Source organism: Bos taurus, chromosome 11, assembly GCF_002263795.3.
Source record: "Bos taurus isolate L1 Dominette 01449 registration number 42190680 breed Hereford chromosome 11, ARS-UCD2.0, whole genome shotgun sequence".
Lineage (NCBI taxonomy): Eukaryota > Metazoa > Chordata > Mammalia > Artiodactyla > Bovidae > Bos > Bos taurus.
In genome coordinates this window covers 46,288,783-46,308,175 of record NC_037338.1, presented here as the reverse complement: position 1 = coordinate 46,308,175, position 19,393 = coordinate 46,288,783, and the positions used below count along the sequence as shown (strand labels likewise).

At 44.0% G+C, this 19,393-nt stretch overlaps 1 protein-coding gene across 4 annotated transcripts in view; it reads right to left on the bottom strand.

The window, feature by feature from the left end:
* CHCHD5 (coiled-coil-helix-coiled-coil-helix domain containing 5) overlaps positions 1-19,393 on the bottom strand; it is a 67,241-nt gene that overhangs the window by 42,038 nt on the left and 5,810 nt on the right. Inside the window, exon 4 of one of the 4 annotated variants that reach the window (NM_001037601.2) lies at positions 19,194-19,372. The exons of the other annotated variants lie outside the window; for them this stretch is intronic. Within the exon in view, the coding sequence (NP_001032690.1) occupies positions 19,349-19,372 (24 nt within the window). The 3' untranslated portion in view covers positions 19,194-19,348. Of the gene's footprint in view, positions 1-19,193; positions 19,373-19,393 lie in introns of those variants that run through there. 4 annotated transcript variants of the gene reach the window in all.

The window sequence follows — 19,393 nt, the reverse complement described above, 5'->3', positions numbered from 1 at the left end:
CTTCAGAACTGGAAAAAATAAGCTATATTTCTATGACTTTGAACAATTAGAGTGTTATCGATTTGATTGTATTTTAAATCATTAAATTGCATCTCAGATTTTCTTTTTTTAAGTCCATCTTTTGGGACTGTATATGAAAACAAGAGGATGACAACATGGCCTGAATGACTGTTATCAAGAAGTTCTTCTCCAAAACTTTATTTTCTTTCTCCAAAGCTTTTTACACTTTCAGTTCAGTTGCTCAGTTGTGTCCGACTCTTTGCGACCCCATGAACCGCATCACGCCAGGCCTCCCTGTCCATTACCAACTCCCAGAGTCCACCCAAACTCATGTCCATTGAGTCAGATATGCCATCCAACCATCTCATCCTCTGTCGTCCCCTTCTCCTCCTGCCATCAATCTTGCCCAGCATCAGGGTCTTTTCAAATGAGTCTGCTCTTCGCATCAGGTGGCCAAAATACTGGAGTTTCAGCTTCAACATCAGTCCTTCCAATGAACACCCAGGACTGATCTCCTTTAGGATGGACTGGTTGGATCTCCTTGCAGTCCAAGGGACTCTCAAGAGTCTTCTCCAACACCACAGTTCAAAAGCATCAATTTTTTGGCGCTCAGCTTTCAGCCACTGTTTTCCCATCTATTTGCCATGAAGTGATGGGACCGGATGCCATGATCTTCGTTTTCTGAATGTTGAGCTTTAAGCCAACATTTTCACTCTCCTCTTTCACTTTCATCTAGAGGCTCTTTAGTTCTTCTTCTCTTTCTGCCATAAGGGTGGTGTCATCTGCATATCTGAGGTTATTGATATTTCTCCCGGCAGTCTTGATTCCAGTTTGTGCTTCATCCAGCCCAGCGTTTCTCATGATGTACTCTGCATAGAAGTTAAATAAGCAGGGTGACAATATACAGCCTTGACATACTCCTTTTCCTATTTGGAACCAGTCTGTTGTTCCATGTCCAGTTCTAACTGTTGCTTCCTGACCTGCATACAAGTTTCTCAAGAGGCAGGTCAGGTGGTCTGGTATTCCCATCTCTTTCAGAAATTTCCAGTTTGTTGCAATCCACACAGTCAAAGGCTTTGGCATAGTCAATAAAGCAGACATAGATGTTTTTCTGGAACTCTCTTGCTTTTTCCATGATCTAGCAGATGTTGGCAATTTGATCTCTGGTTCCTCTGCCTTTTCTAAAACCAGCTTGAACATCTGGAAGTTCGCTGTTCACGTATTGCTGAAGCCTGGCTTGGAGAATTTTGAGCATTACTTTACTAGTATGTGAGATGACTGCAATTGTGAGGTAATTTGAGCATTCTTTGGCATTCCCTTTCTTTGGGATTGGAATGAAAACTGACCTTTTCCAGTCTTGTGGCCACTGCTGAATTTTCCAAATTTGTTGATATATTGAATGCAATACTTTCATAGCATCATCTTTTAGGATTTGAAATAGCTCAACTGGAATTCCATCACCTCCACTAGCTTTGTTCGTAGTAATGCTTCCTAAGGTCTGCTGCTAAGTCACTTCAGTCGTATCCAACTCTGTGCGACCCCAGAGACGGCAGCCCACTAGGCTCCCCCGTCTCTGGGATTCTCCAGGCAAGAACACTGGAGTGGGTTGCCATTTCCTTCTCCAATGCATGAAAGTGAAAAGTGAAAGTCAAGTCGCTCAGTTGTGTCTGACTCTTAGTGACCCCATGGACTGCAGCCCACCAGGCTCCTCCGTCCATGGGATTTTCCAGGCAAGAGTACTGGAGTGGGGTGCCATTGCCTTCCTAAGGCCTACTTGACTTCAAATTCCAGGATGTCTGGCTCTAGGTGAGTCATCACACCATCGTGATTATCTGGGTCATGAAGATCTTTTTTGTATAGTTCTTCTGTGTATTCTTGCCACCTCTTCTTAATATCTTCTGCTTCTGTTAGGTCCATACCATTTCTGTCCTTTATTGAACCCATCTTTGCATGAAATGTTCCCTTGGTATCTTTAATTTTCTTGACGAGATCTCTAGTCTTTCCTATTCTGTTGTTTTCCTCTATTTCTTTGCACCTATCACCGAAGAAGGCTTTCTTATCTCTCCTTGCTATTCTTTGGAACTCTGCATTCAAATAGGTGTATCTTTCCTTTTCTCCTTTGCTTTTGGCTTCTCTTCTTTTCACAGTTATTTGTAAGGCCTCCCCAGACAGCCATTTTGCTTTTTTGCATTTCTTTTTCTTGGGGACGGTCTTGATCTCTGTCTCCTGTACAATGTCACGAACCTCCATCCATAGTTCATCAGGCACTCTGTCTATCAGATCTAATCCCTTGATCTATTTGTCACTTCCACTGTATAATCATAAGGGATTTGATTTAGGTCATACCTGAATGGTCTAGTGGTTATCCCCACTTTCTTCAATTTAAGTCTGAATTTGGCAATAAGGAACTCATGATCTGAGCCACAGTCTGCTCCTGGTATATATAGAGCTTCTCCATCTTTGGCTGCAAAGAATATAATCAGTCTGATTTCTGTGTTGGCCATCTGGTGATGTCCATGTGTAGAGTCTTTTACACTTTACATGTTTATTAATTTTCCTCAATTTTTTTATTTTGGAAAACTTCAAACCTATAAATGTTGCAAAAATAATACAATATACCCTTTACTTTGATTTATTGTTAGCCTTTTTATACATGATTTCTCTATAGATAGCTAGATATGTTTGTGTGTGTGTGAGTCACTCAGTCATGTCTGACTCTTTGCAATTCCTTGGACTGTAGCCCACCAGGCTTCTCTGTCCATGGGATTCTCCCAGCAAGAAAACTGGAGTGGGCTGCCATTTCCTTCTCCAGGGGATTTTCACAACCCAGGGATCAAACTCAGATCTCCTGCATTGCAGACAGGTTCTTTACTGTCCAAGGTACCAGGGAAGCCCCTTGATTACATATAACATGAATATATACATGTATATATGTGAATGGTAAATATAGGCATATATGTATACACCTATATTTATAGGTATATAGATATATACACTGACATTTTTTTCTGAATTATTTGAGAATAAGTTACATTTCTTATTGGAATTCATGCCAAGGCACTTCAATGTTTTTCTCCTAAAGAATTCTTATATATTATATATCATAATTCTCATATATTAAGCAACTTTTTTTTTTTTTGCCAAGCCATGTGTCATGTGGAATCCTAGTTCCCTGACAAGAGATGGAACCCACACCCTTGGCAGTGAGAGCTTGGAGTCCTAACCACTGGACTACAGGGAAATTCCCTATTATTCTCATATATTAACTCAGTATCATCATCAAGTCCAAGTCATTTAACATTTATTATCTAATATACAGGTGTCTCAGTGGTAGAGAATCTGCTTGCCAGTGCAGGAGATGAAGGAGTCCTGGGTTCTATTCCTGAGTCAGGAAGATCCCCTGGATGGAGGAAATGGCAACCCACTCCAATATTCTTGCCTGGGAAATCCCATGGACAGAGAAGCCTGGTGGGCTACAGTCCAAAGAGTCGGACAAGACTGATCGACTGAGCATGCTCACATGCCAATATTGTAACGGCTTGGAGATAATCCAGCAATGTGTCTTTTGCACCAGTCCCTGAACTTTTTCTGTCTTTCATGACACTGGCATTTTTGAAGAGTCTGAAATGTTTGTTTTGCAGATGCTCCATGTAGATTTGTCTGAGGTTCCCTCTTTCAAGCGGGGTCATGAATGAGAGGCTTATGGTACTGCTGTGGAAACATACAGTTGTGGAACCTGAACTCTGAGGAGTGTAGGGACAGAGCAGACTCTCTAAGAGACTCTGGGCTTAGCTTAAGTATGAATGATGAGATGAAATTAACTAAACACACTGGCCATTGGGAGCAAGATCGCTCCACACCCAGGTACAATGATATGGCCTCTAGAAAGAGCAAGGGGGCAGAAGGAAATGACAGGTTGGGGAAGATGATGCTTTTAGTTCTAGATGGCGAATATTCCCTTTGAAAAATCTGAAGAGAAGTCTATATAGTCCGGGACTTCCCTAGTGGCACAGTGGATGAGAATCCACCTACCAATGCAGGGGACACGGGTTTGGTCCCTGGTCTGGGAAGATTCCACATGCTGTGGAGCAAGTAAGCCCATGCGCCACAACTACTGAGCCTGTGCTCTAAGGCCCACGAGCCGCAACTACTGAGCTTGCGCACCTAGAACCTGTGCGTCACAACAAGGGGAGCCACTGCAATGACATGCCCAACCACTGAAACAGAGTAGCCCCAGCTCGCCGAAACTAAAGAAAGCCCGTGTGCAACATCAAAGGTCCAGTAACAGTGAAAAATAAATTAACTAAAAAAAAAATTCAGGTAGTCGGAGGAAGCCTGTGGCAGAGATCCGGGCTCAAGGAAACCATCTGTGACCTAATGAATTGTTTGAAATTCTCTATAACAAATTACATCCTTGCAGAGAGTACAGGATAGCAGAGGCCTGGTTTAAGCCTTGAAGAATATCACCAGGGGTGGGAGCAGGTGAAGGGATGGCCAGAGAGGCAGGAAGAGGCCTGCAGAAGTAAAGAAAGACATGGGAATACAAATTTCAGGGAATGAGGAGCAAGGTTAAAGGTTAACTCTGACACTTGTTAAAATGGTTAAAAAAAAAAAAAAAAGACTTTCCTTGGGACTATTGCAACAGGAGTATTGCAAAAGGGGACAGAGATCTGACTCAACTCTGAACACACCAGGACAAGGGGGATTTATAGCCAAAAGGCAGCTTGAAGGGCTCAGTGGATAGAAAATGACTGAGAGGAGACTTCAAAGGATTCTTGTTAAACTGACAGCAGAATTCTTGCTATTAAGGCAGGTGAAGGACATACATATCAAAGGTGGGGGATGAGGAAGTTGATCACTTCTCAAAAGTCAGGGCTCAGTGCAGTGCTCAGTTACACCTGACTGTGACCCTACAGATTGTAGCCCACCAGGCTCCTTTGTCCATGAGATTTAACAGGCGAGAATACTGCAGTGGGTTACCATTCTCTTCTCCAGGGGATTGAACCTGAATCTCTTGAGTCTCCTGGGCAGGCAGATTCTTTACCACTAGCACCAACTGAGGGAATTCTCCCTAAATTAATTCAGAGGATTCTTTGCTAAGACTAGGCAGTGCAGGTTGGACATAGGATGGCAGCCAAGGTTAAGATTTAGTCAAGAGAAGGCCTGGGAGAAACTGACTTAAGTTTTGTTTTGTTTTGCCATTTGCATGGATGGACCTAGAAATTACCATACTGAAGACTCACAGACAGAGCAGACCTGTGTTTGCAAAGGGAGGGGAGAGAAAGGGGAGGGTTGGACTGGGAGTTTGGGGTTAAGTAAGTAAGTAAATATGGAGAAGGCAATGGCACCCCACTCCAATACTCTTGCCTGGAAAATCCCACGGATGGAGGGGCCTCAAAAGTCAGGCACGACTAAGCGACTTCACTTTCACTTTTCACTTTTCACTTTCATGCACTGGAGAAGGAAATGGCAACCCAGTCCAGTGTTCTTGCCTGGAGAATCCCAGGGATGACGGAGCCTGGTGGGCTGCCATCTATGGGGTTGCACAGAGTCGGACATGACTGAAGCAAGCAGCAGCAGCAAGTAAGTAAGAAAGTGTTAGTCACTCAGTCGTACCCGACTCTTTGCGACCCCATGGACTGCAGCCCACCAGGCTCCTCTGTCCATGAGATTTTCCAGGAAAGGATACTGGAGTGGGTTGCCATTTCCTTCTCCAGGGGATCTTCCCAACCCAGGGATTGAAGCCGGGTCTCCTGCACTGCAGGCAGATTCTTTACCGACTGAGCTACAAGGGAAGCCCTGTTTGGGGCTAACAGATGCAAACTGAAACTGACTCAAATTTGATCGAGAGAGTGTCAGAAGGCAACCAGTCACAAGTGACCAAGACGAGGACTGAAAGGTACTTACTGCATGTGGGGGTCACTGTGGCCTAAGCCAGAGCTGTAAAGAGTGTAGGGATATTTTTCAAATGGTTATATGTATATACATACTGAAAATACTTAAATAGGTTATTTTTTATATCCATATAAAGAAACATTATGTAGCCATAAAAAGAATAAGAAACTTATTTAGATACTTGGGTTTCCCTGGTGGCTCAGACAGTAAAGAATCTGCCTGCAAAGTGGGAGACCCAGGTTTGATCCCTGGGTTGAGAAGATCCCCTGGAGAAGGAAATGGCAACCCACTCCAGTATTCTTGGCTGGAAAATCCCATGGACAGAGGAGCCTAGCGGGCTACAGTCCATGAGGTCTCAAGGAGTCAGACACAACAGAACACACACAGACACATTTAGATACTTACAATGGAATGATTACCAAGTTAAATTTTTAGGTGGAAAAGATGTAGAGATTAACATACTAAGTGAGGTAAATCAGACAGAGAAAGACAAAATATCACATGATATCACATATGTAGATCTTTAAAAATGATACAAATAAACTTATTTACAAAACAGAAATAGACTCACAGATATAGAAAACAAATTTATGGTTACCAAAGGGAAAAGTGGGGGAGAGGGAGGGATAAATTAGAGGTTTAGGATTAACATATACATATACATATACTGCTGCTGCTGCTGCGTCGCTTCAGTTGTGTCCAACACTGTGCGACCCCAGAGACGGCAGCCCACCAGGCTCCCCTGTCCCTGGGATTCTCCAGGCAAGAACACTGGAGTGGGTTGCCATTTCCTTCTCCAATGCATGAAAGTGAAAAGTGAAAGTGAAGTCGTTCAGTTGTGTCCGACTCTTAGCGACCCCATGGACTGCAGCCCGCCAGGCTCCTCCGTCCATGGGATTTTCCAGGCAAGAATACTGGAGTGGGTTGCCACTGCCTTACAATGTTGTATTATTTTCAGGAGTACAGCAAAGTGATTCAATTATATAAGAGTATTTCAGATTCTTTTCTGTCTCAGGGTATCACAAGTTATTGAATATAGTTCCCAGTACTACACAGTAGATCCTTGTAACAACTATTGAACTATATTCAATATATTGAACTATGTTCAACTATTGAACTATATTCAATAACTTGTGATGCCCTGAGACAGAAAAGAATCTGAAACATTCTTATATCATTGAATCACTTTGCTGTACTCCTGAAAATAATACAACATTGTAAATCAAGTATACTTCAATAAAAATGGTTTATTTTGAAAAAAATGTATAATATTAATAATTTAGCATTTCTATAAAAAAAGAAGATCAAAATACACATACAGGGACTTCCCTGGTGGTCCAGTGGCTAAGACTCCAAGCTTTCCATGCAGGGGGACCAGGTTTTGATTCCTAGTCAGGGAACTAGATCCTAAATACTGCAACTAAGACCCAACACAGCCAAACAAATATATTTTAAAAATACACATACATACATGTGGGAATGTGCATTTACTGGTGTATACCTAAGATGCCTCTTGAAAGATACACAAGAAACTGGTAGCATACGTTTCCTCTAAGGAAATGAACTTGATGAAGCAAGGGTTAAAGGGAGATTTTTCAGTAGATAGCTTTTTCTACCCTTCAAGTTTTTGTATTATGTGTATTTAAAATTAATATGTAAATATTCTTCTTGAGATCATACTATAATTATAGTACAATTTGCATTTTATTGGCCATCTTTTCAGATAACAATATAAGGAGATCTCTCTTCTTTTTTATTTATTAATTTATTTTTGGTCATGCTACATGGCATGTGGGATGTGAGTTCCCTGACCACGGATGGAATCTGTGCCCCCTGCAATGGAAGTGCAGAGTGTTAACCACTGGACTACTGGGAAGTCCCTGTCTTTGTTTTTAAATTATATGCATCCCATTTTTTGTCCAATGTTTTCAAGTTTTTATTATTGTGAATTAGATTTCAAGATGTGTTCTTGTACATTCACATGTGTACACTCATGATTTTTTTCCCCCCATTTTTGGCTGTATTGCATGGCATGTGGGATCGATCTTAGTTCTCTGACCAGGGACTGAACCCACATCTCCTGCATCGGAAGCACAGAGAATTAACCACTGGACCACCAGGTAAGTCTGTGTATACTCAAGATTCTGTAGCATAAATGCTTACAAATGGAACAAGATACTTCCACATTGCTTTCCAGAAAGGCTGTTCCAGGCCACACACCTCTCCCTTCCACACCAGTGTGTTCCTAGTACTGTACCTATTCTATAGCCCTGTGCATTGTCCACAAATTGTGCAGGGTACCTTTGTGGCAAAGACAATACTGAGTGCTCACTTGCTTTGCCTCCAGGACAGACAAGTAGGCCACATTTCCCTGCATCCCTTACCATGAGGTGAGGCTGAGTCCTGGTTAGTGGCAGTAAAGATATACACCAGCACTTGCACATCTGGCTTCTAAAAACCCTCCCCGTGATCAAGTTCCTCTCTCTCTCTCTCTTCCTTCATCTGCCTGACCTGTGCAGAAGTTCAAGTGAGGAGCTCTCCGAGCCCAAGGGCATTAGGTTGAGCAGAGAAATAAACTTTTACCAGGGGACTTCCCTGGTGGTCCAGCGGTTAAGCCTCCACACTTCCAATCAGGAGTCCCAGGTGGGATCCTTGGTCAGGGAACTAGATCCCACATACTACAACTAAAAGTTCACATATCACAACAAAGAACGCTGCAACTAAGCCTGCTGTAGCCAAATAAATAAATAAAAATGATTATTTAAAAAGGGATTATGGATACATTAATGTTTAAAAAAGAATTTTACCATCTCTCATTGTTGTCCCCTCCCCTCTCTCTTTCCTGGGAGTGGATCCCATGCCCTGGACCTGGAACCAAGTCTTTGCTCAAATGTGAACTTCTCAGAGGGTATTCCCCACCACCTGACCTAGCACAGCCTCCTGCCCCCTGCCCTATATATCTGAGCAACTCTGAGGGACATGGCTGTCTTCTGAGGTAAGCTGATAATTGCACCTCCAATGATCCTTTTTCCCTAGATGATGGTGCAACCTTGAAAAACCGGCTGGAGCCATTTAGAGCAGAGGTGAGGGAGAACAGTGGTCAAACACTGGGCCCTGAGACTTCAGCTCACCACTCCACCACCACTCTGGGGCCCTGTGCCTCACCAGGACAATGCTGGCCATATTTCTCAAGCTGAAGTCCTTAGAGTAGTCTCTGAAGCCCTGCACCATCTGGGCATCCTATTCCTGAACAAAGGAGGTGATCAAAGCGTGGTGATCACCTCCTTCATTTATTCTAAAATATTTACTGAGGGACTTCCCTGATGGTCCAGTGGTTAGGGCTCCAAGCTTCCATAGAAGAGGTCACCAGTTCCATATTGGTTAGGGCATGCGAGACTCCACAGGCCTTGCAGTGTGGCCAAAATTAAAATTAAATATATATATATATATATATTGGAGAAGGCAATGGCACCCCACTCCAGTACTCTTGCCTGGAAACTCCCATGGACGAAGGAGCCTAGTGGGCTGCAGTCCATGGGGTCGCTGGGAGTTGGACACAACTGAGCGACTTCACTTTCACTTTTCACTTTCATGCATTGGAGAAGGAAATGGCAACCCACTCCAGTGTTCTTGCCTGGAGAGTCTCAGGGACAGGGGAGCCTGGTGGGCTGCCGTCTATGGGGTCGCACAGAGTCGGACACGACTGAAGCGACTTAGCAGCAGCAGCAGCATATATGTATGTATATGTGTGTATATATATTTAATTTTAATTTTGGCCACACTGCAAGGCCTGTGGAGTCTCGCATGCCCTAACCAATATGGAACTGGTGACGCAAGGAGATCCAACCAGTCCATTCTGAAGGACATCAGCCCTGGGATTTCTTTGGAAGGAATGATGCTGAAGCTGAAACTCCAGTCCTTTGGCCACCTCATGTGAAGAGTTGACTCATTGGAAAAGACTCTGATGCTGGGAGGGATTGGGGGCAGGAGGAGAAGGGGACGACAGAGATGAGATGGTTGGATGACATCACTGACTCGATGGACGTGAGTCTCAGTGAATTGTGGGAGTTGGTGATGGGCAGGGAGGCCTGGCGTGCTGCGATTCATGGGGTCGCAAAGAGTCGGACATGACTGAGCGACGGATCTGATCTGATCTGATGGGTTTTTCTGGTGGTCCAGTGCTTAAAAATCCACCTGCAATGCAGGGGACACAGGTTTGATTCCTGGTCTGAGAAGATCCCATATGCTGCAGGGCAACTAAGTCCATGCACTGCAACTACTGAGCCTATGAGCTGCAGTTACTGAAGCCTGAGTGCCTAAAGCCTGTGCTTTAGACAAGAGAAGTCACTGCAATGAGAAGCCGGAGCACCGCAACTGGAGAGTAGTCCCTGCTCTCAGCAACTAGAGAAAGTCTCTTGCAGCAACAAAGATCCAGCACAGCTAAAAACAAATAAATATTAAAAAAAAAAAAAAAACACCAAAATATCTACTGAGGATCTACCAGACATTATTCTCAAACCTTTCGATATACCAGTGAACAGATAAGACAAAGATTCCTTCCTGTTCAAGTGGGAGAGACAGAGAATACGCAATAACACTAATAAGTAAGGTAGGTGAAGAGGTAATAGGGCTTCTCCATTGGCTCAGCAGTAAAGAATCTGTCTGCTACTCAGAAGACATAAGAGATGTGAGTTCAATCCCTGGGTTGGGAAGATCGCTTGGAGGAGAAAATGGCAAACCCCTCCAGTATTCTTGCCTGGGAAATCCCATGGGCAGAGGCGCCTGGAGTGCTATGGTCCAAAGAATTGGACACGACTGAAGCAACTGAGCACACACACACACATGCACAAACACATGAAGAGGTGATAAAGGGAAAAGAGCTGGTTATCTGAAGCACAAGGCAAGAGGTGGTGTCCATGCTAAGTAGGGTGGTAAGAAGGTGACATTTGAGAAGAGACTTAGAGGTGACAGTCATGTGTTTCTCTGTGAAGGTTCCCAGCAAAACAATGAAGTAAAGGCCCTGAGGCAGGGCCACGCCTAGAGCGGTCCAAGAGCAGGAAAGAGACCTTGTGGCTGGGAACTTGGCAGGAAATGAGGTCAGAAGGAGTGAGTGAGGAGAAGGGTGCCCAGATGGCCCAGGGCTTCGGAGGCTACTCTGTGGATTTTGGTTTTTGCTCTGAGATGATGTACATTTGCAGTTTTAGATGGAGAGGTGACAGATATTCTGACTTACATGTTTAAACGATCCCCTTTGGGGACTTCTCTGGCAGTCCAGTGGTTAAGACTTCCAATGCAGGGGCCACAGGTTAGGTCCCTGGTTGGGGGACTAAGACCCTGCATGCCGCATGGCACAGCCAAAAATGTAAACAATAAAAGGATCCCTCTGGCCATTGTATTAAGAACATACTCAGGGTAGGAGGAAGGAGAAACTGGAGTAGAAGGGACAAGGAAATCCAGCTTTGAGGGATGGTGGCTCTGCTGGATATGGGAACAGGGGATGCTGAGAGGTAGTGGGATTGTGGATATATTTTGAGGAAGGAGTCAATAAGATTTCCAAACACATTGGATACTGGGTGTGAGAGAAAAGCAGGGTCAAGGAGGCTCCCAAGGCCTTTGACCTGAGTGGCTGGAAGAATGGATCTGCCTGATTTAGGAAAAGCAGGAGTGGAGCAGTTTTAGGAGCAGAACCAAAGGTTCAGCTCTGAACACTGTAATACTGAGATGTTAAGACATAAAACAGAAACATGGGTAGGCAATGGATAAGCAAGTCTGGAGTTTCAGAGAGATGCCTGAGTGCAGACTGCCCCCTGAAGTGGAAGCACGGAGACCTAACCACTGGACCACAACCAAATTCCCTGCCACTGTTGCTGTTGCTATTTCTCCCCCAATCTATAATTTGTGACTCAGAGTAATGAATCCTCCTTTGCTGCCTCACTCTAATGCAGCTTCAATGTGTAACTTCAGTACACTGCAGTTGTATGTGAACAGTTTGTCTTTGCAGATTAACTGTTGTGCTTTGCACTGGGACAGTGATGGTTTAATTTTTAACATTGTGAATATAGTGACTTTGTTTCCTAGGAGTTAGGATAATGAAAATGAGAATGATTATAATACCAATGCCATGGACTTCCCTGGTGGTCCAGTGTTTAAGACTCCTCTCTTCCACTGCAGGGAGCGTGGGGTCAATCCCTGATCCAGGAACTAAGATCCCATGTGCTGCACAGCATAGCCAAAAAAAAAAACCAACAATGCCAGCATGATCCAAATAGCACCTAAAATACAGACTAAATGTTTATGTGGGCTTCTGAGGTGGCTCAGTGGTAAAGAATCCACCTACCAATACAGGAGACACAGGTTCAATCTCTGGTTTGGGAAGATTCTCTGGAGAAGGAAATGGCAACCCATTCATTCCAGTATTCTTGTCTGGGGAATCCCATGGACAGAGGAGCCTGGGGGGCTACAGTCCACGGGATCACAAAGAGTCGGACATGACTGAGCACGATGCACAAATGGAAGGACACATATAACTGAATTAGGAAAGTGAGTAATCAAAATAGAGCAGACTGTACACTGTACAGAAAAGAATCTGGGATTGCACATGGTGGAAAAGAGTATCTGAAAGCACATGTGGAAATTGAAACTCACAAGTTCAGGACGAGATAGGCAAGTTCTTCTAAATCTAGCAAAAGTGCATTGGTTTTTCTCCCCAAAAGACACCAAAGCTCAGATGAAAACAGCAGCCACTGAATTGACACAAACAAGCACAATTAGTGCATTGTTCCCTTGGCTGTTCTATGAAACTGAGAAGAATTACATTTCCTCATTCAGATACTGCAACTAAAATATCTTGTGGGCGAACAAAAGGGGAAATGCTAGAGCATAACAGATGTGTTGGATCCTTACAGTGCAAAACTGATTCCAGCAGCTCTCCCCAATGATCCCACGTTGCACACAGACTCGGCCAAGGCATGGCAGCCACAGCAAATCCTCCCCTACTGATTAGATTCTTTGATTTGAAAACTGGAGTTTCAAATAATCTCTTAAATTTCTACCAAGGTTGCCATGAAATTGCAGAAGACAAAAGATTGCTGATCTCTTATTTAAATACAAACTGGTGGTGGTGGTTTGGTTGCTAAGTCACGTCCAGCTCTTGTGACCCCGTGGACTATAGCTCACTAGGCTCCTCTGTCCATGGGATTCTCCAAGCAAGAATACTGGAGTGGGTTGCCATTTCCTCCTTCAGGGGATCTTCCCAAGCCAGGGATCGAACCCAGTTTCCTGCACTGCAGGTGGATTCTTTACCAACTGAGCTACCAAGACTTTGTTTATTTATCTGCATATTTGGCAGAAAACGCAATTGTAAATTTTGGCAAATCCCATTCAGTGTATAAACTCTTTACCAAAGAAAATGAAAAGATGTTAACCTGCTAAGCATCCTGGACATATTTTGCTAAAAAGAGATGTGATTACTTCCCTGTGATATTGAGGATTTCATAATGCACAATTTTGTCATTTTGCCACTTCCTCAAAATGTTAAGAATTTAATGTTTTTTTTTTTTTTTTTTACTTTTCTATTACATAAAATTCACTTTGCCTCAAAACTCTACTCTCAACAGGCCCACATCACACTGATTCCTTGTGTCAGGCCAATGTGATGACATCAAGCTAAACATTCTCTCAACAAAATCTTTGAAAATGGAATCTTGAGGATTCTGTTTTACCAATAAATGAAAGAAAACAAGACACCCTGAAGACTACAGGCAGTTTACAGAATTATTACTGGAAAAGGAAACAGAAAAAGCAAAAACTATTAAATACTGTACCATCAGACAGGAAGAAATAGGTCATTATTCTGTATAGGTTATACATCTACTTTAAAAAAATATTTACTTTTGGCTGTGCTGGGTGTTCGTTGCTGCACATGGGGGCTACTCTTCGTTGTTATGCCATGGCTTCTCTTATTGCGGGGCACAGGGGCTTCAGTAGCTGTGGTGCATGGGCTTAGCTGCCCTGCAGCATGTTGGATTTTCCTGAACCAGGGATCAAATTCGTGTCCCCTGCCTTCGCATGATGATTCTTATCCACTGTGCCATGAGGCAGGTCCTATATCTACTTCAATTAGTACTATTTTATTTGCCGTCTTCTTTTTTAAAGTCTCGCATTTGTATATGCTGAGAACATACATGCTTCCCTGGACCAGGTTTCCTGTGGCTTGCACACTGCCAGGAACAGACTCTTTGGAGTTGCTCTTTTTCTTCATTTTTCCCATCTGCATTTCCCGCTTTTCCTTGCCAGCACCTCACACTGCTGCATCGCAGTTACCACTTTATCCTCAATGTTGTCTTACTGGGAAGTCAGAGATTTTGCCTTGGGGCTATCTACCCATGCTTGGCAGCCAGCACAGGCCAGAGACGGTGTCCAGGCCTTGGCCCTTGGGAGACTCAGGAGGGTGGGTTCCCCTTATTGCACAAACTTGTCTATGTTCTTGACACTTTATTACTGCTTAATGCTTTTTAGAGTGACACCCTTTCCTTTTGACTGGTTGAACTGACACACCTTGCATCCCATAATTTCTGGCCCATCAGAGGAGGAGGAAAGGATGTTAAGTTACTTGAATCTGACCTTATTTCTATGTCACCACCTCACTGGTAAATATTCACTGTGTTAAAAGAAATACTATGGTGGGCTTCCCTGGTGGCTCAGTGATAAAGAATCTGCCTGTCAATGCAGGATACACGGGTCCGATCCCTGATCCGGGAAGATCCCACGTTGTGGCGCAATTAAGCCCGTGTGCCACAACTATGGAGCCTGTGCTCTAGAGCCTGAGAGCCTCAACTACTGAATCCACATGCTGCAACTACTGAAGTCCGAGTGCTCTAGAGCCCATACTCCGAAACGAGAAGCCTGTTCACCACTAGAGAGTATCCCCCGACTCACTGCAACTAGAGAATACCCACACAGCAACGAAGACCCAGCACAGCCAAAAATACAGTTAAAAAATATATATTGTGACACTCATAGGCTCCCAGAATCTGCAAATTCTGTTTTATCAGGGGCTTCAGAATAGGGTCAAAAACTTTCAGAACCTTATTTCCAAGCAAATTAGTGTCATAAAATGTAGTCCATCAAAAATTAGGAATTCCACCAAAGCAGTGGTTCTTGATTGCATATTGAAATCAATTTTGAAATTGGTATTTAGGGACTTTCCTGGCAGTCCAGTGGTTAAGACTCCAGGCTTTCAATGCTTGGGGTATGGGTTTGATCTCTGGTTGGGGAACTAAAATCCCACATGCCTTGAAGCCAAAAAAATAAAAGAAAAAGAAAAAAAATCAATGTCTGGGTCTTTCCCCAAGAGATTCTGATTAAACTGGTCTAGGATGTGGCAACAGAACTTTTTTGAAAAGCAGCACATTTTATGATAAAAGCTAGCTTGCTTTCTTTCAAGACTGTCCATTTCTTGAGAGATCTGGCTTCTATTTGCACACATTCTGCCTGAAAGTTTTTGATGGTATAAATGAGGTATTTATCCTTTGAAGATAAATGCTGACTAAACTGTTTATTATCATTCACATAGTGAATGATTATCAACTAAGTATGTTCAGTGACAAGTACAAAATGCTCAGTTCAACCATCAAAGATGAAAATAATGATCCTTGAAGATGCTGCTCATTGAAGAGGCTGCTTCCTGGTTCACATACTCCTACCTCATCACCTTCACACTTCGACTGGAATTCTGCCTCCTCAGAATTCTGAGCGTTGTCAGCTCACTCAACCATTTCAGCATCCATGCCTGCCCTTCCCCACACTCTTCCCAGTTCTTACCCACTTCATGCCCACCATTTCTCATTGGCCTCCTGGGTTGACTATAGCTGTTCCTTGTGAACTGAGTCAAGCATTTTGAAGGCATTCTTACTATCTCAATACTCCCACCAACAGTGGCTGTAGTGTGATGTGGTGATGGCATCAGGAGTGACAGGCAGCAAAGGTGGTCAGGATACTGGTGGCTGCTGATGAGGCAGCCATGAGACAGGAACAATAGCAGCTGTGGCCACAGAAGTGAATGGTCACAAGGTGGAGACCACTGAAGAGAACTCAGTGGGTGAAGCAGCCAAGACAGCAGCTCTTTGCTGGAGAACTTTCTACAGAGCTCACCCCAACCAAGTGTGTGGCAAGCAGGAAGTGGCAGGAAATTAAAAACCCAACCCTTGGGACTTCGTTGGTGGCCCAGTGGTTTAAGACTCCACACTTCATTGCAGGAGCCATGGGTTCCACCCGATTGGGGGAACTAAGATTCCGCAGGTCAAACTAAGATAAAAATAAAAACAAAGCCCATCTCCTTAGTTCAGTTCAGTCGCTCAGTCGTGTCCGACTTTTTGCGACCCCATGAATCGCAGCACGCCAGGCCTCCCTGTCCATCACCAACTCCCGGAGTTCACTCAGACTCACGTCCATCCCCTTAAGCAGCCCTCAATCAAATAAATGGTGGGGGTCAGTGTACAGACACCCTCACCACTCGAGTGGGAAACCTATTTCCACCGCTTCCCAGATTTCCAAGAGGATGAAGCTGTTGTCCACGGTGGTAACTTGCTTGCTAATGCACCTCTGATGAGCTGCCTTCCCATCCCTGTTTCATTTCCCATAATCCTTTCAGTGCTTTCTGGGATCATATCCCAAATCCTTGTCCCAAAGTTTGTTTCTGGGGGAATCCAAGCTAAGCTAATGCATCATGAACCCAGGATTATGATTCAAGCACATATGGCACATAACAAAAACAGACCGTATGCCAAGCCATAAAGTCTCAACATCTTTCCAAAGACTGAAATCATATAAAATGTGTTCCCAGCTCAACTGCAATTAGACAAGGTAACTAGAAAAATCTCTGTATGTTTAGAAATTTAAAAACATAATTTTAAACATGTAAGTGATCTGAGATCAGTGAAAAAAGCAAAATAGCTGTGCTTTGAGGAAAGTTAAGTGTGTATATTAGAAAATGGAAAAGGCTGAAAATCAGTGAGCTAAACATTTAAAAAGTAGAAAACAAAATCAAATCCAAGAAAAGAAGGATTTAACAATAAAGAAGAGATTTAAATTAAAAACAAATATAGAAAGTGGGCACCAACAAAGCCAAGAGTAGATTCTGTGAAAAGATTAATAATAGATACATTCCTGTCAGGACTGACAAAGAAAAAAAGGAAGAGGGCACAAATAACCAACATCAGAAATGAGAAAGGGGACGTCCCTGGTAGTGCAGGGGTTAAGACTTTGCCTTCCAGTGCAGGGGATATGGGTTCAACCCACACTTAGTGGGTTCCAGCTGCATCTTGGCTAAACAGAAGCAATATTGTAACAATTACTTTAAAAATGGTCCACATCAAAAAAAAAAAAAATCTTACCCAGAGCCTAGGTGGGAACTAAGATCCAACAGCCAGGCAGTGTAGCCAAGAAAAAAAAAAATGGAAATGAAAAAGGGGCCTTTTGTTACAGATTTGATTAGACCTTAAAAAGATAATGAGGATATTAGCAGGACGGTGGCCATGGAAGTCAGAATCCGCTAAGGAGTGTGTAACAACTCACCTGCCGAATCAACTAGCCCTGAAAATGGATGGCGCTGGAGCGTCGGGCCCATAAAAAACAAAAAAACAAAAAGAAAAAAGAAAAAAAAAAAAGATAATGAGGATATTAAAAACAAATTAATAACAATTTAAAAATTCAGATCATGTGAAAAATTCCTAGAAAATATATTTTACCCAAACAGACACAGGAATAGAAACTGTGAAGTTTCTGTGGGCAAATATAGGCAAAAATTAATTGCAGGCAAATGCCATCAAGAGGCAGTCTTCCTTCTCCCTGCGCCTTTAACCTGGGTTGGCCTCATGACTTATTTGACTAATAGAATGTGGTAAAGGCGGGAACTTTTTTTTTTGCTCTCTTGGACCCCTGAATAAAAGTACAGTGTTAGTTGCCTAGTCGTTTTCAACTCTTTCCAACCCAATGGATTGCAGCCCACCAGACTCCTCCATCCATGGGATTTTCCAGGGAAGAATACTGGAGTGGGTTGCCATCTCCTTCTCCAGGAACCCTGAGACCCACCTATTAGGAAGCTGGTCCAGCCTGTTAAAAGAGAGGCCCCTTAGAGATATTCTAAAACAGTCTCCACCTCCACGTTGTTCGTTCTTACCACTTCTTTTAGTCACTTGGAGAGAACCCCACAGCAGCTTACTCAAGTAGAGAGGGCTAGGCTGAAAACATACACAGAAATCTGAGGGCTCAACCCACAGCCCAGGGAAACTGAAGCTGGGCACAGAGAGCCACCGAGACCCACACCACCCTTTCAGGAACCACAGGAAGGGAGAACAATTCACTCTCCACTACCTGGGTTTTCTTGTCTGGGTTTCATGGCGTCAACCTTGGCTGCATAGGACTTCCACCCTGGCTCCTAAGCCAACTAACAACGCCCTTTGTTTCAGGAATCAAATCCCCTGGAGAGACTCCCGGCTCATTTTTCCAAGCCAGAGTGCAAGCTTTAGGATCTGGTCAGCACTGCGACATGAGTCCCCTCAAAAGAGGAACAACTTATCTGAATAGTGAAGCTGGGTGCAGGCTCTGGACTCGCTCTCTCCTGCACACCTGCCCATCCACCCTCTGCCCTTTAGGACTTGCCTCTGCAGGAAGATGGATCAACCAACTGTGCCAGTAGAGGCTGTGATCCTGAAAACAAAGACGAAGAAGCTGCAGTAGCCACAGCTGGCACCTACCCATCCCCTGAGCATACTCATCCTGTGTGCTGAAGGCTGCTCACTTCATTCCCTGCTGCCCTCTGCTCAGTTTACCACTGAGCTACCAAAGAAGCCAGGGTTAGACCCTGGAAGGATGGAAACCATGACAGAAGAGAAGTCCAGGGCGGCAAACCCTAAGCCACATCCTTCAATGCAGATGTTTTCAATACAAAAGCAAGTATTTTCACCTACACTGCCTCATGCCCCGTGTCTATCACCCAGCTGGTTCTGAATTCAGGCGGCAAGGAGGTCTGTTATTTATTGCCCTCAAAGCCTCAAGGAAACACTCAGTGAAGACTTGGTAAATGCTAGAGCTAAAGGGAGAGAGAGCTCTTCTCCACATCCATGCAGCAGGAACCAGGAAACGGATGTTGGCAGAGCTAAGGACAGAAGAGGGGTCGTCTTAACCCTGGTGAACAGTTGGCATGGCTTGGCTGGTGCCCCAAGACCCCTTTGGTACACTCGGTTAAGGTGGGGAAATGGGACCCCCTCAGGTGCTGAAGGCAGGACTCAAGCCTGGTATACAGTCTTTATACAGTCTTTATTGTGAATCTTGATGTCCAGGGAAGCCAGGCCCACATCCAGGGCCCTCAGCACTCCACCTGGCCATTCTTCAGGGGAGGGGACATCCTGTGGCCAATCACTCATGTCCAGTTTTCCTACAATCCGAAGGGTCCTCAGGAGGCAGGAAGTGGGTGTGCCTGAGGAAAAAAACACATCAG